This window comes from Anser cygnoides, chromosome Z (genome assembly GCF_040182565.1).
Source record: "Anser cygnoides isolate HZ-2024a breed goose chromosome Z, Taihu_goose_T2T_genome, whole genome shotgun sequence".
Taxonomy (NCBI): Eukaryota; Metazoa; Chordata; class Aves; order Anseriformes; family Anatidae; genus Anser; species Anser cygnoides.
Genome location: NC_089912.1, coordinates 25,352,324 through 25,365,639, shown reverse-complemented (window position 1 = coordinate 25,365,639; position 13,316 = coordinate 25,352,324). Strand labels below are relative to the sequence as shown.

General features: G+C 35.0%; 1 protein-coding gene across 2 annotated transcripts in view; it reads left to right on the top strand.

Moving 5' to 3' along the window:
• LOC106043747 (solute carrier organic anion transporter family member 4C1) overlaps window positions 1–12,361 on the top strand; it is a 31,604-nt gene extending 19,243 nt beyond the window's left edge. The window contains exons 8-13 of one of the 2 annotated variants that reach the window (XM_013193424.3): window positions 821–1,016; window positions 6,002–6,155; window positions 6,931–7,118; window positions 9,057–9,121; window positions 10,265–10,402; window positions 11,535–12,361. In XM_013193424.3, coding sequence (XP_013048878.1) covers window positions 821–1,016; window positions 6,002–6,155; window positions 6,931–7,118; window positions 9,057–9,121; window positions 10,265–10,402; window positions 11,535–11,659 — 866 coding nt within the window. In that variant the 3' untranslated portion in view covers window positions 11,660–12,361. The other variant, XM_066988204.1, reaches the window with a different exon arrangement.
• Window positions 12,362–13,316: the final 955 nt, after the last annotated feature.

Here is a 13,316-nt window from a genome sequence, read left to right as displayed (position 1 = left end):
GTACTATTGCTACTCAGTCATTGATTCAGAACAAAGTATCTGCAAGTTTTACATAAAAATAAATTGGAATGCATGCTCAACTGTTAAACATCATTCCCAGTGATATGGGAAACAGAATGTTGGTTTTTTCCTTTAGACCTTGTTTTAATTAATTTTAATTTGAATTAAATCCAATGTACAGTTTTAAAGAAATGCCTGTGCTAATGTTGAAAGCCAGCTGCACCTGAACTAACATTGATAACATACAGACTAGTTAGTTCAATGACTATTGAAACTGGCCCACCTAGGTCTTGAAAAACTTGATTTAAGTTTCTGTAGATGCTTCATTGTCTTGTGCTGCCTGTTGTAATAACAGAACATAATTCTTATTATAAAAAGTTTATAGCACAAATGTGTAACAAAAGATGGATGTGAAAAATACTAAGAAGCTATGAATTAGCATTTTCTATGTTCATAAAGCAGCCTACCAGTGTTCAGAGATTCCTGCACAGAATGCATCACGGTTAAGTAATCTAGGTTTGCTGTATTGAACTTTGGTTTTGTACATCTATAAATTACACTGTCAAGCTGAACTTCTGGAAAGACTAAAGGTAATGTAAGGGTAGAAGAAATGACTTTCAATGAAACTGAAATGAGTGAAATTACTCATGCTGAGAGGTTCTGGTAGGATGGTTTGAAAATGACATCATATGGGCTGCATCTTAAGAGGCAGGTAACTATTGTGACTTTTTTTTTGCTTAACATGAAACTGCTTTCTGAAGTACTTCACTAATTATGTCTTGCACTTGTGTGTAATTGCTGGTGTCTTGTTTTTCTCTAGGGCTTGTATTAGTTCCAGCAGCAGCACTAGGCCAAGTCATAAGTGGCATCTTGGTATCCAAGTGCAAAATGGATTGCAAAAACATAATCAAGTTCATGATAGGCACTTGTTCAGTGGCTCTACTGTTAAACACAGTGTTTTTATTTGCTAAGTGTGGGAATGAACCTTTCGCAGGTGTCTCTGAAACGTATGATGGGTAAATATATTTTAATGCACTCTTGGGGTTAGTGTTAATGTTTAAAATAAGTTATGTCACAGAATACAAGACCTTTAAAAATGTCACATCATTTTGCCTTGATGTAGGAAAGTGAAAGTTTTATTTAAAGAAAAAAAACTCTAAAACCTTGTTCTTGGATTCTGCATGAAATAGATGAATAAAAGAATGTAAGGATACATAGTACTTAAAATGTTCTGAGCAGACTGGTCCTAGTGGAACAGGAAGGGTGGAGGGATGGGTACCTGCTTCTGTAGCCAGTCTAGTTGTAATAGAAATGGTATAAATTAGAACTAGTTTTCTGTTTGTTTAAAACAGTAACAAGTCTTTTGTGTACTTTTTATTACTCAACTCTTTACAATCTGGGCAGCTCTTTCCTGAAAGGAGTCTGTCTGCAGCAGCTTCATGAGGGAGCAGTGAGGGGCACTACAAGTTAAATAGATTTCAGTTTGCAAGCTCTTCCCCAGGAAAAAAAATATTATCGTAACGTCTAATACCTGAAGTGAGAGGCAGAAATGTTATGCAAAGGCAGTATAGCTTAGTGACTGAAACAGAATAATAAAATGGGTAGAATAACATGGTTAAGAGAAATGACTCAATATTTTTGATTAGCATGTATAGGGAGGACTCTTCTAAACAATGTGTACTTCTCTATCCCCTAAAGAATACATTTCTCATCAGCAATGAGAATAGTCAATCACTCGTTTCTAGATCTTTATACAAATTATAATAACAGAACTCTAGGATGAATGTTCTTCCTATTCCTGTGAATAAAGCTTACTCTGGAAGCAAGTGTGGCAGTAGAAAAAATATAAGTGACAGTAAAAATGAAGCAAGATTAAAAATCATTATCCTCAAGAATAAGTGTTTTAAGAGAATACAATTCTAAGAATTCTTCAGCATCAAATGCACATGATCCTATCACCAGCATAGGCAGTATGTTATATAAAATGTATTAACATGCCTTATTAAGGAATTATATGAGAATTTAAACCTTACAGTTAGTCTTAACCAGTAAACACTTCTGTAAAGTGAGCAATACTTAAACACAGGAAGAAGAGAGCTAGCTGTGCCAAAACTGACAACTGGTCAGTTACTCCCTCAATTCATAACACAAAGGCAACTCCAGCTGCTTGAGGATATGCCAAAGAGCCAGAAGATGTGCAAAATAATTCCAAGATGGCTCCAATAACAGAGCATGCACAGTCTGCTGTACAGCTGAATGACTAACTTCTCAGTATTTCAATGTTGTCTACCCAAATCCCCCATTTTAGAAATGGGTTAGGTCACCATAGCACTTCTACAAAGATAGAATCTGCTCTGTTCCAAAAGGTCCAAATAAATGCCTTTTCACCCAAGTGGAATGGGGGAAGATCTTTCAATTTTGCAGGTGCAATATGATAAAACGCACCATAAAGATGTAGAAGACTGGGGGATGGACAGTGGAATTGGTTTTGTCTCTAAAACAAATGCATGTGGATAATACTTCTAGGAAAAAATGGTAAACTTCTAATCAACAAATAGGCTTATATGGTTTCTTCACTTGATATTAATCAGGCTTTTTATTGACAAATTTTAACTGAGCATATAATAATAGAACAGTATAGAAGAATCAGATCTTACTCATAGAGGCAATGAAGTGCACAAATTTCATAGGATATGAAAGTTACCAATATTCTTATGTCACATAGACATAACTGGGATATTACATTTTTTCCCCATAATAGCAAAGAGTGATGTGAAAGACTGACCAGATATTTTTCATGTTTCTCTTTTAGGTAAATGTGAAAACTTTAACTCAGATGACTTTAGGTTAACAGGTCAGAAATTCAGAGGCCTTGAAGGCAGTAGTGATTGGATGTCAGGCTTCTGATTCTGCCACAGTTGCTTTTTTATTTTTTATTGAAAGGATACATTCTGTTTAAACTCTGCACAGCATGTTCGTGAAGCCATCATGGCATGTTGTATGTTGATTATGTCTTTATATCAGAGTTATGCACTGTCCTGATAAGTAAAATCAGCTGTATGCATATATGGGAAAAGTATCTTAGAAGGTGTATCGCTTGTTTCTGCAGACTTTTTAGTGTTAAAAGGATTGGTCCCAGGAAAGTCAGGTAGAACTCTGAGGACAGAGCAGAAACTTAGTGCCATGATATTTTAACTGTTCCTTTATACTCCATCTAGATGGCAAACTGAATAACACAAACTTCACACTGACTGGAGGAAAAAAAAAAAAGAACTTGAAAGCCTAAGTTATTACTCATTTTGATTATATCCTTACTACTTGCTATAACAAATGTCATCACAGGTCTTTGAATGCGCTGATACTTAAAACATGGCATTGCTTTAGGGTATGAAAAAATGCTAGCAGGAAGGTTGTTGTAGACACTTCAGATCTGTGAAAACTAGGATGTAAACTTGTGGAAAGCTTTTATAGTTACATATTGAGCAAAATAATCGACATATTGCTGATCATTGAAGAGGTTGTACAGGAAATAGCATGTGAAATTATTTATGTTGTGACTAATACAGATATATATATTGTGAATAATGCATAATCATATTGTATGTCCAATGTTAATGATCAGCTAGCAAAAGGTACAGCTGAATTGATTTTCATCCTAAGATAAATGCAGTTAATTTGGTTTAAGTTTTGCATAACCTTAGCAGTTACGTAGTTGCAACTGTGTTGCTGTAGACCTTTTACAACAGCTTAGCATTAACTAATCCTGAAATAACTATCCACTCAGTATCTATTATCAACAATTTTTCTGTTTTATCTAATTCACTGTTATACGTTGGATTTTAGTTCTTTTGAGATAAGACCTCCATCAGAGTGAGTAGCACTAATGTAGTGCTAGTTCTGAGCTTCCTTTCCATGAAGGAATGAGAAGCTGAAATATGTAGTGGTAATTAAAAAAAAACTTAAAAGCTTGTGGAACAATAGCCAAGTGTTTCACTTACACAATAGCTTCCATATGAATAACTTATATTAAATAGCATATGCTACTGAACAAATGATTCTGAAAGAATAAATTTTGAGGGTGTTTTGAGAGTTGACTTGGCAACTGATGTAGATGAACTTCTGTGGAGACTTTGAAGAAATCCTTTATGGTAAACATTCCATTTCTATTGAAAATAGCTTGCTGGTGGTCGTGAGGGAGCATTTGCATGTTTAGTAGCAGAAGCACATGAATATTGGATTACTTCTGAGCTCCAATATTAGTGAACAAAGTATGTTGTTTTTAATAGCCCTCAGTGTTAACTGTGAGTTGTACTATTAAATTAAACTATAAGCAGAATGAACATGTATGGTTTAATCTAGTATGTGCTTCAACGAGGTGTTTTTTGCCACACTTGTTTATCTAGTATTTCCTTAATCTTGAAGGAACAGAAACTTATGATTATTTCTGTTCATTCCCACACATCTATGGGACTCCTTGTTTTGTTTTCTATTACAGAACACACAACCTGTAGAGCTTTTAAAGACTTTTACATCCTTATAGTGCTGTGTTTCTCCAGAAAAAAAAAGATGATAGAACAAGAATTTCCATTTCATAAGAACCCATGTACATGAAACTTTCTTCTGTATTCTAATTTTTCTCTGAGAGTACTTCAAGTTTCAGTCCCTTTTTTAGGTCAGGGAAGTGAGACATCTGCACATGTGGACAGAGGTCGTATGTTGTCATTCAATTGATCAAATATTTCTAGGCTTGACAAATGCCTTATACTAATAAGGCACTGTATGAACAAACTAGTGATTAGTAAATTACCTGTGAATTTGCTTATGGTGTACTGGGATGCTTTAAACCAGAGCAAACTGACTCTTGATTCTTCACTATCCGAAGAATGAGCTAGTGTGACATGGTAGGGCTCAACCGTACTGTTACAAAACTAAGTACATAAGTAGATATGATGTCCCTAATATTCCATATGCAGTCTGAATACAATGTAACTAATCAGCTTAATTCCTGGAAAAATTATTTCTGTTCTTAGTTTTTATGACCATGTTAAATTCTCTTGAAGGATCCTAACTTTAAGGTAATGAATCTGAAACTTTCAGATTACAGAACAATATTTCAGCTACTGACTCTCAGAATCCTGTTTTCAGCTGACTATTTTCAACTGACTGAACTTTTAACCCATGAAGCTTCTGTGCTTATTATGTGCACCACTATTATAAAATCAAAAAGTGTTTTTATTTTCTCCAGTTATGCCTTAAGACATAATGTCTTCTCACATCTCAAGTTGACTTTATGTTAACAATACATTGACAACATATTGGGACCACTTCAAATATAGGCCATAGCATGGTTGTACTGGAAGCAAAATGAATAGATCAAGAATGGTTGTAATAAGCAAGAGATAAATTAAATTCTATTCTTATTTAGTTATTCCCTAAACAGCCAGGAAAGATGTTTAAGGCTAAGAATTTGTCATGGCATCCTGCATGTACTGTGTGCAGTCATCTGGGTTCTGGAATGATGTAGATGCCTGCACAACAGGGTTAAAACTTGTAGAAATGCAATGGGTTTGCAACTCGAATCCAAAACAACAAAACTTGGAATATGATTAATAAAATAAATGTCACCAAATACTGGGTTTAATCTTGCTGCATTTTTCTTAAACCTTACAACTCAATTTACTCAATTTAATATGTATGTGGGAGAGTGGAGACAGTAGAAGAACTCGGTTGAGACATGGAGTTTTCATCTGTTTTGTGAACGTATTTTGGAGAAATAACCTATGGAAGTAATAATAGCACAAAATAGCTACGTGCAGAATAAATGGGAATTTCTCCTAGAGTTGTATGTAGCTACTAGGAATATTGGTTTGTTTTTGAACAATTATGTGCATAAATAATCTGAACTAAATATTCTGAGACTTATTATCCTATAAATACTGTATTGCTTATTTACATGTCTGCTGGTTTAACTTTTTTATTAAAAAGCTTCTTTACCTTCCAGAACAGGCATGCTACATAACTTAACAGCACCATGTAATGCTAACTGCAAATGCTTGCGTTCTACATACTACCCAGTTTGTGGCAGAGATAAAGTCCAGTACTTTTCCCCATGTTACGCAGGATGTACATCATCTCTTCTTACCAACATGAAAAAGGTACTTTATCTTATGCAGGTAGCTGACCTGGTCTGTTTTTGTTTCATACAAAATGTATTAAATGTGGAAAGCATTCTTCCCTTAGTATGCCAGTAAATGACAGTATTTCTGAAACTAAGTGGTAATTACTACAGGAAAAATTGATGTGGATTGGAAGCAAATATTTGTCAGTAGGATGAATGTTGATATGCTTCTCACTTGTGCAGTGTCGCTTCTACTAAACTTTCTACTCTGAAAATACATCAAACCTGAATTTACTTTGAATAAAGTTGGCAGTCAGAAAAATAGGTTTGAAGACTCTGAAGCTTGCCCCTTCCTAATTATAAAGAATGTTTGGTGCTGATTACCTTCACTGATGGATAACAGGATTTGAGTGTGAAAGCTAGCTTTTCAAGTTTTATTTTGCTGGTCTTGCATAATTTCATGTATTGCATATGACTGTGGCTCTAGCTGTAGGATCTGCCTTTAGTTTTATGCCTCTTATGTTTGTGTCTCAACTTGTTACACAAAAATAGACTGTCACTGTCTTTTTATATCAAAAAAAACAGACATAGTTGCTGCTCAGGTGAGCTGGATCAGTCAAGTTGTGCTGAACTGGTTTTAAAAATGAGGGTTACCTGTTATCTGATCATAAGGAAGTAGACTGTTTCCCGTACTTTAAAGCAAGCTTATTTTCCTTGTATTCAGTGGGATGCAGACATACTGAACATCTACAATGTTACTGTCACTCTTTGTTGTTCTTAGAGCTAAATTTTGTTTTACAAATTATTTATAGGCTTACTACAACTGTTCCTGTATTGGGAAGCCGAAAAGAGAAAATGGTTCAGAAGACATTCTCTATGAAGCTATATCTGGGAAATGTCCAACACGATGCACAGTTTTACCTTTATTTCTGATCTTCTTCTTTTTTGCTGTTGTTTTTACGTTTATGGCTGTTACTCCAACAACTGTGGCCATTCTCAGGTAAGTTTTGGGCTCAGAGGAAAAAAGCATTTTAGTGAAAACTCTGATCAGTGAAATCTAATTCATTTCATTTTGGAGTACGGATGCAATGTGCAAGGGGATTTCCTGTTGCCTTATTTTGTGCATAAAGCAGGCAGTACTTGAAGCAGAGGATAGTCATGTCACTGTTTACTATTTCTATAGTTACATTTGCAAATACTCTTTGAATTTGTAAAAATAACCTTTTCCAACTTGTAGCAAAAGTAAAAAGCTCCCTTTTTCATGAGAGCACTCTTTTGGCTGCTTTTCTGAAAAGAAGAAAGAGTAAATATGCCATGTGCTTGGATGAAGAAAGTATTCAACTACCCTGTGTACGTAGTTCCAGTTTTTCAAAATTTACCAATAAAATAAAACAGTAAATAGGTACTTAATTCTCACTCCTTGACTCCTATCTCAATTGGGTTCTAATGTACAAAATTCTACTGACAGGAACTGTAGACTACCTATCATATTAATGTTGTAATAGGGGGATTCTATGACAGTAATTAATATAAAACCTGACAGCATGTATGTGTCTTAACTGCTGGCTTGGCTGCTTTTCAGATCCCTAACACTCTAACATTAATATGCATGACAGCTAGATACACTTTTTTTTTAGTGGAAGTGGAGCTGTTTCACTTTGAAATGTGACTTTACCTCCAATATTTGTGGAGAGAAAATATTCGTGATGAATAAACACGCATACTACTCACACGATGCTTGGGCGAGGGGGAGCTGTTATTTTTTTGTCAGGTTTCAGGGTGGGGGTGGGATGAGGAATGATATTCTGCAACTTTACTTTGTAGTAATCTCCTGTTTAGGGTTGGTGTAAACCTGGGCTTAAGAATTTGTCCTGTTAGTCTGGCTACAGAAAAGTTACATGATCCTCAGAATTGAGCTGACAATTTTATTCTGTTAATTCTAAGCAGTAACATTTGGAATTTGGAATCTTTATATAAGCTGAAACGCTGAAACAGTTTCTGATGAGAGGACTGTAGAGCAGTTTAAATGTTGAAATAATTTAAATAGCTAAATGTGAGTTAAATGACTATAGCATATTCTATCTCTTCAGCAAGCTTATTCTGTACACATTGAAGTGTAAATCTAGGTGTTTGTGACAGTATTCAAGTGCTAGAAATAAACACCCACACTACGCAAGACTGCTCATCCTCCTACCTGCATTTGCTTTTATGGGTAAGGGAATCCTAAGAGTGGCTGGTGCTAACTGCTCATTTTAGATGAAATACTTCAACATACATGCTGCAGTATGAGTACACAAAATGCTGCAGGAACTTAGTTGTATAAAGGAGATAGATCATGTTGTGTTAATCTTTGTGTAGTATCTTTAAGACATTATCAGGATAAAATGTTTGCTGCTAAGGAAATATCTGAAAGAAATGGATAGGAGGTAAATTCTACTAGTTGTTATGTTAGAAATGATACTGACTTCTATAAGACAGTCACCCAACCTTATAATTAATCACTTCTGGCCTATGTAAAGGTTATAAGGGTGTTGTGCTGTAGCCTCGTCTCAATTATGTATTGCTTCTTCATGCACAGTAGCTCAGGACTAACATTCTGGCACTGGCCTTAAACTGTTGTTTAAACAGTTGTTTTGTGGAGATGATGTTCAACAGTGTATCAGGGTGCTGCTACTAAGCTAGATTTTTACTTAGATTGTTGTGTTAAACTAGTTTAATTTCTGTTCCTTTAACCTTTTATAGAAATTGCTTTTATATTTATATATATAATATTAATTGGTCAAAGAATCTCTTAAAGTCCTTTAGTTATTTGTTCTGCACACAGGATTTCTAAAACCCTGTGAAAAGAATATATTAAGCTAAAACATTCACTGAGGAATATAGCTGAGAAATGGAACAGTTAAAACTTGTTTTCTGTATTAAATTGTCTTGTTTACAGATGTGTGCCAGATAAACAGCGTTCATTTGCTCTTGGAGTACAGTCAGTATTTCTACGACTACTGGGTATGACTTTCTTGTTGAAACTCCTGTTTCTCAGTCTCCTTTTGACATTTTTCTAGACTTCAACGTGATGTATTAAGAAGCTTTCAGAAGGGTGTGTAGCAGCCTCTTGTTGGCTTAGAAAATGCACTTGTTAGAAGGCAAATGCTATCAAAATTCAAATTCATTTAAAATAGGTATGCATGTCCATTTTAGCCTTTCTTGTTGTTATGTGCAAGAACAAAATGTCAGTAAATGTCATTCTTTCAGCAAAAGGCGCCTTCTGTCACTTTCTCCAAAAGGAAGCACACTCTAAAGGTTGATGGAAATTTTACTAAGAACTTGAACTGCCTGCAGTGACTGTAGTTAAAGAAGGCAGCAACTAACAGCATTACTACTGATAAGATAATTATGCTATAGACTTAATGGATCATGCAGGGACCCTATATAGAGGATTTATAGTGATGACATAGCTGCATGTTTCCTCAAGAACAGCTTAGGCCTTGAGCAGGTTAGGTAGACATGCAGTGATGTACCTCAAGCGTTTGTAGTAAAACTGGCTATAACTGGATGCAAACCACCTGTGATTTATAAAGCATTGTTGTGATAAAAATCACACAAATGTAGTGAATTCTAAGCAGGAATAATATTAAATGATATTCATTCTACATGAAATTTTTCCTAGAAGCTTGACTACATCAGAGTAATGGGAAAATAATATATAATCGAACACATTAACATAACAATATTTTGTTCCTCTGTATTTGGAACAGGTTAGTGTGTGTTACACAAAGGGACTTTCTTTTCCTTTCATTAAAATCCTACTTCAATAATTACCTGTTTTATCCCCTAATGTTAATTACACTTTTCCAATGAAAACTGAAAAACTTATGAAAAGCTCAAGTCTTTGAAAAAACTTGCTTGGTAAAGCTGGAGCTGTATATATAACAAATTCTGTGCATCCTATTTATTCACTGAGATCAGTTGAAGAGATGCTTGCTATGTAATTAATACAAGCATTTTAGCTGAAGTCATGGGGCTTACCTTTAGTGTGTGGCTCTCCCACCTTATCTTCCCCACCAGCTTGACATTTCACAGTATGCATTAAGATCAGGTAAGACTATTCCAAACACTTAACATTTCAACATGTTGCCATGATTTTTTTAGGTACTATTCCTGGACCAATTTTGTTTGGTGTTGCAATAGATAACAGTTGTACTCTGTGGGATATTGATGAATGTAAAACTAAAGGAGCCTGTTGGGTGTATGACAATGAAAGAATGGCGTATCTGCTGATGGGCATAAGTAAGTGGCTTCTTTATATTAAACACATGTACAGGGTAATATGCTGACCTTGACTCCTAGAAGGAGTTTTCTTTTAAAACAACATTCAACTTTTGTTGTCTTAGCAATGGTCTTTAAAGAAAACAGCATCAGCAATAACAAAAACCTTTGTTTTCCCTAAACAGAAAAAGCAGGATACTGGGGGAAGGAGCAAGACTCTACTAACTGGTTCTTAAAAAAAAAAAAGCCTATACAAAAACTTAACCACAATACAAAATTGTTTTACTTTTCAAGTCTCTTTTTTTGTCACACTTTATCTACTGAATTTTAAGGGCTTAGTACACATTTCGGTCTTAACTATTTTGGCCTGTTGACAGCTTATGGTGTAAGAGGAATTCACTCTTTCCATATTTTATTTCTTTTTATTCAATTAACAACATGAAAATCTCTGAACAGTAGACAAATTTTTTCCCAACTTGTCTAACAAGCTGCTCCTTTCAAGTGTATGTATGTCTTGGGGAGGGAAGGCAGGCTAAGCTTACATTTGTGATAATGCAGTTGTCATATTGTCATATCTTCTAGTAATTGTAGTACTTAAAGTGCATAAACTGAACTGCTAGCATCTAATCTTTAAACTGAAACATCAAAAGTCTTAACTTCAGGTTTCAGTATCTCTCAGGTATATTTCAGTGATAGAATATAACCCCACCCAAAGTTGGTCAAAACACCAGTCAGCACCACTGGTGGGTAAGTTGAATAACCTTCTAAGATAGCTGAGGAAGAATGCTTATCCTGTTGTATATGGACAGTTCTAGTTTGTGGCAAATAGAATACTGATGCAACAAAGAACAGTAGTGAAGCAAGAAATAAGGAAGACTTGCACTTTAGGCTAGAATGGGGTGAAGAAATACAGAACTGAAGTAATGGCAATAGCAGCTGCTGGAAGCAAGAACCAACAGGCAGATGAGAGGTCTAAAGTCAGTTGAAATACTGACTATACCTGCCCTTCGCTCATCTAAAACACACTGAAATTCATAGTATCAATTAAAAATCCAATTAAAATCTTACAGTATAATTCAACGTGTGAAACTTTATGAATAGCTGAAATGCTTTTGTCTCAACATTGAAGGATTCTTCTATTCTTTGCATTCAGGTGCTGCTTGCAAAATCGTCACAATCATCTTTGTGATCATGGCAGTATTTTTGTATAAGCCTCCACAAACAAGTCCAGCCCTGTCACAAAAGGATTCAGAAATGGTGGCTGCTATACACACATAAATTGTGAGCAAATCAGGGAGTTTCAAAAGAAGCCAATAAGAGTAAGCACTGTTAAGACACTTATACCAAAGTCCTTGTACAACATTAACATTCAAGAATTAAATATTATATTTTATATTTAAACTATTTATGAATGTGTATAGTGTTCTTTAATATGCTGAATGTGATATTTAGTATTCCATTCTGTATATCCAAAAAAAGCCATTACATTTCTAGTCTAATTTTGAATGTTGAAGCGAAACAAGGTAGAATATTCCAATCAAAAAATGGCAAAAATGAACTGAACTGGACTGACAGTGAGTCACATTTTCCCTGTTTATATAGTAATAATACTTAAGGGAGGAACTCTACTGGGAGAAAATGTGGAACTTGGTACGTTAAAGGGAACTGTCAATGTTTAAAATGGGGATTATTTTTATGTGCACATTGCCTGGGCTAGTACTTCAGATATGGATTTTGACTGTAGATACACTTGGGAACGTGCAAGTATGGACATGTTTTAAATATTTTTACATGTTATCCAATGGCATTAATTCACTTTTTTAGTATTTGTAGAAAACTGTAAATAGTTATAGGTAGTTGCATTTGTGTTTGTTAATTTAAGTGCTTTAGTTTCTATTTGAAATATATACAGAAAGTTGCTGTCAAGCTTCTTTCTTTAGGGAATGTCAACATTTTTCTATAAATTTTGAAAATAAAACCTATTTTCTTAAACTTCTGCGTATGCTGTGTCATTTCTACGTGAGTGAGTTGAGAAGCCTAGGAGTCAAAGGAACAAAAAGCTGGAAAACAGCAAATAAGTATACCAGCATCAGAAGCAGGAAAACATGGCTTTAGTTATCCTGTTGACTTGTTTACTGCATACTATTAAAGCTCTTTCTGTTTCATGTGACAGATGTGACTTAGCCACTCTTACTGGGTATTAAACTGCATTGCCTTCTGCTGAAATATCATTCAATATTGATTGGGTTGTTTTAATAAGCAAGATATTCTCTGCACTTGCTTAACTTAATGTGAACCAACTATCTCGTGCACTGGTAGTGCATGCCAGTTTTATGTAGTGATGTGTACCCATCTTCTGTGTTTACATGAACTCTGCTTATTGACTCTACCAAAACTTCAAACAAGTACTACAACGAAGTTTTGTAGCAAATAAGTCATATTTCATCTGTCTCTCCAAATGTAGTACTTAAACTAGGCAGATGTAAGTAGACAGCTCAAGAGAATCCTGCAGAGTTATTCAGATAGAGCTGTTCAAGGGGGGAAGGGGAGAGGAGGTTTGAGCAGAAGAAGATGACTATACAACCTTAAAGTACAAGACTTCATCTTTTTAAGACAGAGGAGAAAAGTGGTAGAAGACAATTGAACTTAGGCTTTCTCTAGTTGAAAAATTTCTGATAACACAGCTGCCTTATGAATAGACTTCCAGTGAGGTGGCTAACCTCCCTTGAAAGAACTAGTGATCTTCAAAGTTCGGGAATATGGCCTAAAATTTTGAATTTGCTTTCCAGCTCTGAGTTTTGTCATGTGAGGCATAGGAAATTATTTAATAGTAGTAAAGATGTGTAGCATGGTAGCTAAACTGGCAAATTTCTTCTCTTGGTCTGACTTCAGTGGTCTGACTTCAGACATGAGATCATAGTTTACAGTTTCTACT